Source organism: Cyprinodon tularosa, unplaced genomic scaffold (assembly GCF_016077235.1).
Source record: "Cyprinodon tularosa strain WSP-4 unplaced genomic scaffold, ASM1607723v1 ctg283, whole genome shotgun sequence".
NCBI lineage: Eukaryota > Metazoa > Chordata > Actinopteri > Cyprinodontiformes > Cyprinodontidae > Cyprinodon > Cyprinodon tularosa.
In genome coordinates this window covers 358,896-372,198 of record NW_024038989.1, presented here as the reverse complement: position 1 = coordinate 372,198, position 13,303 = coordinate 358,896, and the positions used below count along the sequence as shown (strand labels likewise).

General features: G+C 41.7%; 1 protein-coding gene across 1 annotated transcript in view; it reads right to left on the bottom strand.

Annotated features, from left to right (window-relative positions):
• maml3 (mastermind-like transcriptional coactivator 3) overlaps positions 1-13,303 on the bottom strand; it is a 138,918-nt gene that overhangs the window by 67,482 nt on the left and 58,133 nt on the right. Inside the window, exons 2-3 of the mRNA XM_038290553.1 lie at positions 8,418-9,143; positions 6,071-7,000 (exon numbers count right to left, since the gene is read on the bottom strand). Coding sequence (XP_038146481.1) covers positions 6,071-7,000; positions 8,418-9,143 — 1,656 coding nt within the window. The remainder of the gene's footprint in view (positions 1-6,070; positions 7,001-8,417; positions 9,144-13,303) is intronic.

Here is a 13,303-nt window from a genome sequence, read left to right as displayed (position 1 = left end):
AGGATGCTCAGAGAAATGGAGTAAAGAAGAAGAAAAGCACAATGAGAAGCAGAAACAGGAGAGTTTTTAGATCCCGTTTATTTCTGCTGCTGTGTGACAATGATTACCATCACACGTGCTTGTTCCTAGAGTCGAATCTCCTGCTACAATCAGTCAACGCCACACCGGCAGCTCTCCGCCGAGGCCGGCACCTGTCAGTCCACCCTCATCCAATCATCACTCAGATCACCCCAGAGACCCGCCCACAAACTGCCAGCCTACACAGCTGCTTGTGCAAGAAGCCACATCCGTCTCACAGACTCTGTTTCACACAAACATGCACACACAGGCTCATGCACGAGCCTTTGTTTCCCCCCCACAGGCCCACTCGCTGCTTCCACTGAGACATCCACCACCGTGGCGACGGTAACCGCGACAACGGGCATACATTAGCGTCATGGCGATATGCAGAGCGAGGGAGCAACAATTAAAGCTTGACTAACGAGCTTTGGAGGAGAGAGGCTGAAGTTTCCCTGAGCAGCTGCTAACTGGATTAGCCTACACACACACACACACACACACACACAGAGAAACAGGATGGAGTAGGGAGATATTTAAACACCACCTGTGAGACGACATGCAGGCATAAAGGAAAACTGCTTACATACACATGCACGCACAAATGGAACAGGAAGAAATCTAAATAAAGCCAGGTTTGCTGGAGTCAAAGGCCTATAAATCATGTTAAGACCGAGTCTTTAAGAAAAAACAGAACACCAAATTAAATATTCAGTTCTTTGCTCAGAAGTATTAATCTCTTAAACTTAGACAGACTTAATTGTGATTTTGTACACACAAGAGTTTATACAAAAAGAAATTTCGTTCTGTGCAGCTCTCAAGACATTTCCATTTTTAAAGTGCAGCAATGATCAAATGTAAACATAAGACTGGTATATGATTTAGTTTCAAATATTTAGCACTTTTTATCATTTTTATTTTATTATTTAAAATTACATTTTAAATTAAAAAAAATGTATTATCATATAATGATGAGTGATCGTTGTTCTTCATCCCCAGACCCTGATACGTCCACCTCCGTGCTCCATGAGCTTCTTTTCCAAAGCTGCATGAACATCAGGTCAAAGGTATTCTCTGTTTCAGTTTCAGACTCATTGCTCCTGTTCCAGGTTTTTATCATCTGTGGTAAAGTTTAGTGTGGCTTTCTAAGATTTCCTCCATCTAGGTTTGTTACAGGCATGCATATATATATTTTTAATCCTCACAGTTGCTAATATTTTTTCATACAGTGGAGTGGCTCGTTTGGTTCAAAATCACTAATAAAATTGTTAGGATTTTTAATATGCTTGTTACAATACTTTCCTTTTAAGGGTTAAGGTTCATGTTTTTCAAATTAATTAGGACAAGATTTGGGAATAAAATGGGAGCATATGCACTAAGTGGATTATTCTTATCAGAGCTCTGTCACTGTGCATTCTGAGTGTCCTTGTTTAAGAACACTGTATTATTTTTAAATGGCTGGGGCCAATGATGTCTCCTCATTTAACAAACATGTGCATAATAAAATGATGTGATGATGTGGCAGGCTGTGCGTATAAAATGCTTCTTTAACTGGTATTCAGGACCGCCGTTCTGAAGAAGCCAGCCTGGTGGTAATCGCTGGCATCCTTAACCTGAGCCATTTCTCTGATCATAGTATAATGACATTTTCTGTCAAAATTTGTCATAGTAATTTAATACATAAATCTTATAAAGTGTTACTCAAAGTGTTTTTTTCAAGTGACCTATTCTCAGGAAAGAATCAGGGATAAAAAGCTTAAAGATGTAAACAGAACTTCCTTTACAGAATGCAGAACTCTTCTTTTTGAAGGCCTCAAAGATCTCAGTAGAGATCCCTGTTTTTTTTTCCTTTCATCGCTGACTTTGACTGATTCCATATTTATTGAGGTGCTTTAAAAGACAAAGTGGGAAAAACTTAGCTGCAGTCTGTTTGATAAATGCAGTAGTTTTGAATCCAACAGAAAATTAAAGTATTGATTATGTATTAAAGTTTTTGCACCATTATTACTTGATTTTTACCCCAAAGAGGGTGAAATTCATGCTATAGTTTGAGGTGTTTTTGTTTTTTTCCCCACTGAAAAACGGGACTTCACTTAACAGCTGTTTTATCTTTAAGTATAAAATGATAATAACAGTAAAATGATGAATCTGTTCCTACACATTTTACTCATAATGAACAATGATGCCAATAAAGTGAAAGTTCTGTCTATAATTAAATGGACGTGATGCTTAATAAGAGGGATTGACATTGATATAAACATGGAGATCCCCTTGGAACTAATGCTGTGAAGGAAAGACAAATCAGATCATTTAGGTTGAGTGAAATATTTAGGACAGGAAAGGCTGTTAAATTTGACTGACGCTACTGAGACTTTGAGACCTGAAACTCACACAAGAAAAGCACAAGCTGAGGTAAACAACAGCGGGACTGATTCTCAGAGAGCGGAGAGGAAGAGAGCTACAATGTCCGGCATCAGCATCATCCCTACTTACCAGTGGTGGCTCACTGTCGCACTGCTCACTCTTTTCTGTTCATCTTTACCATTCCGTCACATTGATTAATAGTTTTCTATCTAACGAAAACCAGATGATTGCATCAAGATGCAATCCATCACACCAAACATGCTTGTAGTGACAGTGGAGAGGAAAAACTCCCTTTTAACAAGAAGAAACCTCCAGCAGAACCAGACTCGGTGTGACTCACTTAGAAACATCTGGAAACTCTAGCCTGCTGTTTTAAAATATAAAATCAGCTGAATACATTAAATATTTTCTTTATGCTTGTTTGGAACATGTAAATATACCAATACCTGCTCTAAGAATCTTGTTCTGAAGATAAACCTCTCTTGATTGCAGTACGACTGACACTGCTTATTTCCTTGTCTGCAAAGCAGCATGAACTCTTAATGTTCAGATCCAAATAAGGTTGTTTTTAGATTTCTCCTCTACCACCGAGTAACAGTTGGTTTCCGTCTGCAGTTTGGGAATAGAAAGATTTAAAAGGCAAATTTGACGTTTGACGATCCCGAACTGCACATATGATGGCAGATTTGAAAGAAAGGGATTTTAGAAAATAAAACATACAGTAAGTAGATCAATAGACATGACTGTTCACCAAAGCTGACAGCATTAATCAGAGAAAAAGCTAAGAGGCCTGCAGTAATCCTGCTCACATAATGTCACTTGTTGGACAGACGGGAAAAGGCTATAAGCATTAGAAAACTATAACCACACATCTTAAATGTCATTCCTTCATTGAAGCACAGTGGTGGCAGCATCATACTGTTGGGATGCTTTTCTTCATATTGTACAGAAGGATGTGTTGATCTGAATAAAGGGAAACCCTGGAGGTTGGACCCTGACAGCCTTGATAGGACAAATAACCATTCACACACACACTCACACCTAAGGAGAATTTAGAGAAGCCAATTAACCTGACAGTCATGTTTTTGGACTGTTGGAGGAAGCTGGATGGAAACCAGGCATGCAGAGGGAGATCATGCAAACTCTATGCAGAAAGACGCCGGGCCGGAATCAAACCCTGAATCCTCTTGCTGCAAGGCAGCAGTGCTACTCTGCAGCAATCTGGAGCCCGTGAGTCTGACATATTTGAAAAATTGCAAATCTTCTTTTGGAAAGTATGCTTATATCAGAGATGCAAAAAGCAACTTTTAAACAGAGTGTGCATGAGGAGAAACAGGCCCCATAAAATCACCACAAAACATAACATGCAATGTGACAATGCAAAGAGGTTGACAGGGTGTGAATACTTTTCTCAGTCACGGCCAATAGGAACAGCTCTAAATTCCCCCATAGTTTTAAGTGGTATTTAATTCATTTAAATAAGTGAAATGCTCCCCTGTTAACTCTTAACCTGGACTAAATCCATCAGAATCAGATTTTGCATTTCAAACGCTCTGCATTGCTCGCTCGTGTTTTTCATCGGAGTGTCTTGATTTTCTTTTGCTCCATCTTCACTCTTCAATAAATCTTTTCCTTTCTGCAAAAGCTTCTCCCCTCTCTCTTCCCGGTCTTCAAATCCCCTCCACTCACACAAATAAATCTCCTCCCCTACCTTCCTAAAGCAATGAAGCACACACATCAACATACAAGTGCACAGAGTTGCACTTTTACCCACACAGACACACACACAGCCCTCCAGGCAGCAGCCACAAAGGCCTTATATTAATAAATCTGCTGCTTTATTGGTGCTGAGTGTCTCTGGAAGAGAGACAGGCAGAACGACGGCGAGGAGAGGAGAGGAGAGGAGAGGAGAGGAGAGGAGAGGAGAGGAGAGGAGAGGAGAGGAGAGGAGAGGAGAGGAGAGGAGAGGAGAGGAGAGGAGAGGAGAGGAGAGGAGAGGAGAGGAGAGGAGAGGAGAGGAGAGGAGAGGAGAGGAGAGGAGAGGAGAGGAGAGGAGAGGAGAGGAGAGGAGAGGAGGTGACAGTGACTGTAGCCATCTCCTCTTCAGAAGAAAGCCAGAATAAGACACAGGAAAGATATAGAGCTATGTACATCGGACATTATCTGCCATATTTCTATTAGGAGTTGGAAACCATCAGCTCTTGGATAATGTTAGGCAGCAGAAAAACACAAAGAGACTGACTGTCGTTTAAAATAAAAACGTAGAGTCCACCCACATTGTACTGTCATTCGTTTGGAGCGCCATTATGACCACCTGACACCTGGTTGAACCGCTGGAGCATTCAGAGGCGGCTGTGCTGTGAAACAAACCGCCTGAGGTGGGCTTTGGGTAATGACAGCAGCTAGCTTGGCTTAGTGGTCCAATCTCAGCCATCAGTCAGCTGTGACAGATTGGGGATATGAGCAGCCGAGCCGTTTAGCTTTGGCGTTTGCTGGGTGTGTGCGTGTGAAAGCTTGTGTGGACAAGGAGGAAGGACGTCTGCTAGAGTTGGAGGGGGGCTACTGATACTGCTAGTGTTGCAGAGGCATCAATATACTCTCCACAGGCCATTTTCCGATGCCTATTCCCAGTTTTAGCTTGTTGCTGGGGCAACTGCCACCATTTTGACTTCCCTGGCTACATCTCTTGGAGATTTTTGTAAGAGAACTATCTGAAGCATTCTCCAACTGCGAAGTGCCACTCGTATCTTCATTACCAAACCTGTAAAAGCTGGCATTCTGAGGTCAAGTCAGAACTAAAGCTAGTCTATTCACAAATCTTTAAATAAAAACTTTAGTCATTTTCTAAAAAAAAAAAAAAAAAAAAAAAAAAAAAAAAAAAAAACAGGCTTTTCACTTTTTTCATGTAAATAATAATTATAATTGAACTTTATTGATCTCACATTGAAGAAATGTACCTCTGCACATAACCCATCCCCTTGGGGAGCAGTGGGCTGCAATCGTCGGGAGCCCGGGGAGCAGTGGAGGTTAAAGGTCAGAGACCCAGAGAGGCAGTCTGTGGGAGTGGGTTTCAAAGTCACAGCCTCAGGATTTGCAAGCCCTATTCCCTAACCGCTAGGCTGCCATCCCCTAAATGTTAATGCAGATATGTCATGACTTTTGTTGAATTATGTTAATTTGTTTACAGTTTTAGAGATTAATCCAACATTTGCAAATAAAGTACTGCTTTGGCCAATTTTTCACAACACTTGAAAAATTGACATCATAAGAAAGTGAAAGATGTGAGAAGCCATTTCAAATAAACATTTTAAAATGTGTGTGGTTCACTCAGGCTGCAAGACGGAGAGAGACACTTCAATAGCCAATCAGAGAACAATTAAGTAGATCAATTTAACCTATAGTAAGGGAAAGCTGTACATCCCTTTGGGAATAACATGGGACATCCTGTAGTAAAATAATAGCTATTTTCATTTAGCATTTTTTTTTTCACTCAAATATATATATGCTAAACTTGTAGGGTAGGTGGCCTGAAGAACCATGAAATGTGCTGAAAAGCCTCCAACCCTAGCCCACCTCAAAGATAGAAACATGAGCAGCATCTTCAGCTGCACTATAAGAGAAAAAAACAACAACAACGTCGATGCCTTACCTGTCCATGGGCCTGCATGTTGCTGTAGGGCATGTTCTGGTTCAACACCTTCTGCTTCATCATCAGCAGCCTCTTGTGCTCCTCCCCCAAGTGGGCCGTCTGTCCGGGAATGGGGCCCTGCGTCTGCCCGGGCCCCTGCCCACCACCTCCGGCGCCTCCCATGTAGGACGGCATCATGGGGTTCTTCACCTGACTGTTCCCGGCCATGGGCGGAGTCATCCTCTGACCCATGTGGTCCACCCCGCTGCCGCTGAAGTGACTCAGCGGTTTTGTGTTACTATATGACAGCATGGCGGCTGTTTGCTGCTGCTGTTGTTGTGACTGTTTGGACAGAGCATTCTGGTTTATGCTGTTGGGCTGCTGCTGTCCCATCATGCCCATGGGGTTGTGAGGGAGGTAGTTGTTCATGGGGGCTTTGGGCCCATTGTTAGGGGCCATCCCAGCCACCAGAGGGCCCTTTGGTGTGTTAAAGGCTTGTGGTGGGTACATCATGGGGCTGTTGGGCTTGTCTTGATTAAAGGGACCAGAATTGTAGGGACTGGTAGGTGCACCCCCAGGCGACCAGCTAGCTGCTTGGTTTTGCTGCATCATCTTAGCGTGATGATGCTGCTGGGCCATTGCTTTTAGCTGCTCTGCTGGAGAAAGTTCAGGAGTAACTGGACCCACAGGCTGACCTCCAGGGCCAGTCCCGGGTGTGCCACCCCCTGACCCCGTCTGATTAACCGGGCCTGGGTTCATCATGTATCCGTTCCCAGGCCTGGAGACTGCTTGAGTCTGAGCCTGGGTTGGAGTCTGAGGGGAGCGAGCTACACAGTTGTGCAAGGGTGAACCTGATGGCATAGCAACAGCCGGAGACTGTTGCAGCGGTTGTTGAGGAGGGGTCCCATTGGCAGTGGTCGCAAACTGGGGGCCGGATGATGACGGTCGCACCTGAGGGTTAAGAATAAGACAATAAAAAAACTATAAAATCTGAACATGTCATTTTTAACAAAACACCCACAATTATTTGAAGGGTGTTCAGTTCTGGAGTGTCATATACTGATAAGCTTTGCCTTAAAACATTTCAATTCTGGTTTTATGGGAACATTTTCCAAGCCTTGTTCTTAGAAAGGGTTTGGTATGATCGTGTCCCTTCAAAAACATTTCTGTGAGTCTCTGAACACCCCCACAGCCACAGAAAAACTACAGCAGGCCCAATAAACTACTGAGTATTTAGAAGAATTTAACAATCTGACCAAAGTGTTTTCACAATTAACCTATAATTAAACAAGGCTAAAGCCGGGCATACACTGTGCAATATTTTCAATCATTGCACGCAGCTGCGTGCAATGATTGGTTTTAAAAGTTCTGCCCGACACTCTAATGTAATCTTACGATGGCCGACTAGATTGTAAACATGTTTGATTTTCTCCAGACCTTACAATTCCTGATTGGGAGGTGGTCTAGAGAGGCTGAGTTCCCCTCATTACCCCCTGTACACTACCCGGCACATGATCAGGCTGAAATTTTTTTTTAAACAAATCCAATATACAAGGGACAAAGGACCTCATACTAACTGTACAGCAAGCTTGGTTGTTTTTGCAGGCATCTTAAATTAGAACCAACAAGTAAAATCTGTTAGGAGTTTTTTTCTATATAAAAAAGCTCAGTGACATCTGTTTAATTGAATTATGTATTGCTAATAAAAAACACAATAAACTAGACCAACATATTTCATGTCAAGACATAATTTGAGTATTTTTTATAAATCAATGACAGGCTGTATCCATGGCAGCTAGTGTTTTTGGTGGGTTTATTTTAATTCACCAACACAAAGCATTAACTTCTTTATCAATAAATGCTCATCTCCTCAGAGTTGCAGGGCCTAATGCCTAAATGGGAAAGAGGTGATCTAGGTTGGCCAGTCAGCAGTGCGTACTGAAAGACAACTGGTCAGGATTCTCAATGGTTCTAAACAGGTCCCAAAGACTAAATTACAATGGATTTACATGTTTCTTTTATAAATATATTATATATTTTTTTATATATCCTATTTTTAAATTAAGTAGGTTTTTATGATTATTGGTTAAAATTCTTATTTTTATTGCAAGGTTTATATTAAAGGGAACTGAATCCAAATTAATTCTATGCATGTCAGATTGATCTCTGTAGAGTTCAAAACCAATCATTTCCAATAATTTTATAAAATATGTGGTACTGTATATTGTTTTTGTGTGTCACAATGAACCATTTGAACATGCTAATCTTTGTAGCAGGAAGTGACAGAATGAATAAAAGCTTTGGTTGGTCAAGTACTTCTAATATTCACTGCAAGCTGTCTTGTCGTGTTGATGGTTTTTATACTGACCTGTGGTGAACCAATAGGAACCTGTGGGACCCCCTGTGGAGGAGGAGGTAAGGACGCCGTCGACGTCGACCCAACCCCAGGCGTTGTGCTCCCAGCTGCTTCCTGTGAGGCTTCGTTCTGGCTGTTTGCCGACCTGCTGAACTCTGCCTCTTTCTTTTCCTCGAAGTCCTCGTTGAAGAGGTCGTGCATGTCATCCTCTGGCACAGTGTTAGCCAGCTCGTCAATCAGCTCCTGCCACTCCTGGTCGTTGAGGTTGATGTCAGAGAACAGTTTGTTCTGGTTGGACAGCGACTGGGGTTCACTGGACTCCATCCCTCCACTGTCGTCTAGCGGTTCCTGTTTCAGGTCTTTAAGGAGACCAAAGCTATCCTCCAAGTCCAGGGAGCTGTTCAGCTTCATGTCCGGAAGGTGGCTGCCACCGTTCTTCCCCAAATCGTCGGAGGCTCTGGCTGCATGGGTGCCATTCCCATTTGTAGTGTTGCCGGTAGACGTGTTGGGTCCACTGAGTAAAGGTTTAATGTCCAGTTGATTATGCAGAGGAGAAATTGGTGGCACGTTATTATTATTGTTCTTAGGGAGGCCTGTCAGAGAGTCAAAACCCCCGGGGGGCTCCTTTATAACCCGTTTGCTTGTTGGGGAGTAGCTACCGCCGTCACAGATGCCGTTCTGGTCCCCGTTCAGGGGTGATCGTGCGCTGTCCAGTTTCCTTTTTACAGTTTCCTGTAGCTGAAAGAAACAGAGATAAAAAAAGTTATTCTTTAAGAAACTAATTGTAGAACAATAAGTAAATTGGTAGAACAAGCTATTCTCTCCTACCACAAGGAGGCTGTCATCAGAAGCAAAACAGTGCGCTGTACTGATAAACCAATTGTATTTCTACCTTCAAATGACCACACCAGTGGCTTTGCATAAGAAGATGTGTATGTGTTTGGAAACAAAGGTTAAAATGGGAAGACCTCCTTTCTATAACCAGAATGAAGAGATCAAAGCAACAGCTGCACTCTCCCCAACATTAACATCAGCCAATAGCCAAATGAGCTCCCCTTTCTGAAAGCCCATTCTTAGCCCTACTGTGGGCAGCCACCGCACCATTTCCAGCTCCACTGTCTCGCTGCCGCAGCCGGAGCACAGACTAGATAACAACGGGGTGCTAACAAACCCTGGCTGGTGGTTAAGGTAATCACTGTCATAGACCTGGGGGAGGGAGCACAGGAGGCACAGACAAACAGTAAACAAAATCTGAGACATGAAAAGAGGCAAAGTAAAGGGTGCACAGCAGTACAAGAACTTTAAGGAAACTTTCCAGTTTGGCCTTTTTTTGTAATTCCCCATCAAAAAGACACCCTTCAAATATTATGATCCAGTTTGCTTGAAATGAAAAACTGATAACAAATGTCATTGAGATGGCTCTGCTGATGACACTTTGCTGATATATAGTAGAGAGCATAGGTCAAAAGAAAAAGCTATTATACAGAAATGTTGAGATGTAGATGGATGACTGCCTCAATGAAGACTGCTGAGGTATTATAGAGGCCCGGGTGTCTGACTTTTTTACCTCTAGTGTCTCATCCTTTGCTGGTTGTTCACCTTCTTCTACCATTTTTTTTCTCATTTTAATTAAACTCAACTTTCCACGATGAAGGTGTATAAAAGTATTCTGTTTCTTTATCAATGACCTGTTGCAGCTTATACAACTGATATATACAACTAATCCACTATCAATCCTGCCTGTCATTATATCAGGCAAACTAGACGACATAGGCGATATTTCATTAGACCAAATCTTAGATTTTTTTTGTGTAATACCTTCATAATGGCTTCACAAAAGAATGTTGTTAATCTTTAAGGATTTTTTAGAAACACCAAAATAAAACTTTCCAATTGGCTATAAAGTTATTTCTGCCATTTTATTTGTAAAGTTACTGAGGTAACTTCATGCTATTAGGCGGATGTCCGAGTAGTGTTGCCATATGATGACATAAGAAAGGGCAGGGCCCCGAGCAAATCTGGTACCTAAACTGTATTAAATGGGCCCGACCTCGCAAGTAATCAAAACGTTATATTCAAGATGGATTTTGTGGATATTCAGAAGCAACCGTCATGCTCCTCAACTCACACCCATGGCACCTCTAGATAAGGGGAAAAAAGTAACTACGAACTACGAGAACAAGCAGAAGAGAAGAGAAGAGAGCTGCAGTTCATTAGACTCTTTAATGCCTCTTTAAAATATAATGATGTACTTTTTTCATTAAACATATTGTAAAAAAAAAAAAATGCCCCTCATGTTATGTAAATAAACCTCTTAATACGAGAGGTTTTTAAGAAAACATATTAATTAATTGCTAGCTGATCAATAAGAGCAATCAAATTAATTCAAAATTAATGATTTGCAACCTCATCCTATTATATACATATAATATTAATAAAGCAAAATTTATTCAAAAATAAGACCATAAAAGTAGTGGAAGCAAAATCTGTATAAGACGACTTGGAAGCAAAGTCTACACATCTGCTAAGACTTCAATCGATTACACCTTTTAACCCCACCACACACACACACACACACAGGTAAAAAGCACAAATGCATCTACATTGTTAACAGCATCTCACAAGTGGCATCCATCATGCTCATCTACATTTGAAACAGGCAGCTGTAAAACAAAGCCGCTCAGAAGCAGGAAAAATATTTAGCAAAATCCACACTCTCAGCTGTCACATGTGGAAGAGTCAAAGACACACAGGGTGCTCATGTGGTACATGTATGTGTGCAAATACACACTTAGCTCTTTGTTATTCAGACAGAACAGCAGATGAAATATATTCAGATTGTATTCTGACCTGGAGGTGGACCCGTTCAAGCTGGCAGAAACACACACCATGAAAAAAACATTCCTTTTCTTGATTTTCTGAGAGTAGACGTAAGTGCAAGAGTGATGCGGGGCTGCTGGAGGTGGTTTCCTCCTCATATTCTGCACATTGATTGGCAGTTAGCCTAATTATCGCAATGAAATGATAAACGCTTTTAGTATTGACAGGAAAAACTCCAGCCTGTGAGGCATGGAGTGATTTATACAGCAACAACAATGGGGGGTAGGGTTAAGATTTTAAAAGCAGGCTAAAATACCAGGAGATAATTTACAACAACAGACTCGGATTACTGTATGTTTACACAAATTTAAAGTATTCAATAGGACATTTTCATTGATTAGGCAAACTTAAAGCCTCAAATATAACAAAAGGCTGCATTGAAAAAAAAACTAATTCTCCAATTTCACCTTTCTTGTGCTCTCCATTTACTTATAGAGGAAATGGTGTTAACCGACGGCTGTCCTAAGACTGGGTCAACGATTCTCTCAGGTCGAAAATGCAGCAAAGCATATCTTCACATGTATTGTGGTGCAATGGGGAAAAACATCTAATTTCCATTTGGAAATTCTAAATCATTGTTTAATTATGCTCTAAATGCAAAATTTTAAAAACTTAATTTTTTATGACTTTTTGGGAGGGTCTGAACCTTACTTATTTGGGTTAAATCCCAGGTTTTTTTTTTTTTGTGTCATACCCTGCATGAACACAGAAAACAATCTAGTTTTTAACATCTGTAATCCTGTATCCTTTTCAAGCTGGGTCCAAGCATTAATTGGGAGGAGTATCCTCACACATCCACACATATCCACTCAGCGGTGGATACTGTATGTGTGGATTTCTGGCTGCTGCTGAAAAGACCAAAGAAACCGAACAAAAACCATTCCCTCTCCTGCTTAATGTATGTGGCTGTAATCAATGGGTTTAAATAATTCAGGTCTTCTGAACACAGGTGTGAGCGTTTCAGGTTTTCCCTAAATGCCAGTGACTCACGTTGATAATTACAGGCTCGCCTTTCAAAGCCAACCTATAAAAACTCCCACAATTATCCAGGTAGCGTGAGCCGCGGCACCCTCCGCACGGACGCAAGCATGCACATCCACCTACAAACAAAACAACATTATCCATTTAACCCCGTTGGTATAATGCAGATTGCTTTGACAGAATGGCATAAAAAAAAAGAAAAAACAGAAGGATCGGGGGTTCTGTCGGTGTGAAACAGCTGGAGGGAGCACGATGGGATGAATGACAAAACTACAACAAATACCTTCTAATAAATAATTAATTAAACATTTATTTTAGTGCAGTTACGTCCATAATTACAACTCAAAAAGCAACTCTAAGAAACCGGTTGTATCCTGTGAATTGGCTGCTACAATATTTTTATTTGTTTAAAGCTTTATTTAATGCAATATGTTAGAATAGAAAAAAAAACTACTTGGATTCAGAGGATAGAACTCTGAGGGAGTTTGTTGGATGTGCAGCGCTTTAGTGGAGGTAGAAAGGAACAAAGAAAAAGAGCATGACAGAGAAAAGGACAAGAGGATGTAAAAGAGCAAAGACAGGAGCGATCGCCGCTTATTTTCCCTCCTGTGTGTTTTCTTTGACACAAACACCTGCTGACTGCTCTTCTGCCTGCTAACCGCGACGCGCGGCGAATGACGACAACACACCGAGACAAAGGTGAATCTGACAGACACACGGGGAGGAAAAGGGGATTTATTTGTAGGCAGATGGTCTTTCTGTTGTTTTGTTTTTTTCACTGAGCAAAGGAGCAACCAGAACATAAAGATGAAGCAGAGGAAATGGGGAGTTTTGATAGGGGTAGGGGGGATGGAGGAGTAGGATAGGTGGCTTGATGGAGAGGCATATCGCACCGAATGACAGCAGGGAGCAAATGATGAGAGGGTGATCAGAGAGGAGGAGCAGAGAGATGGAGGGAACCAAGGTGCTGTTGTTATAGCAACCTGCTGCTCTGCTGCTTTGAGCGCTGCATCCTCCCTTCTTCCTCCATCTCCTCT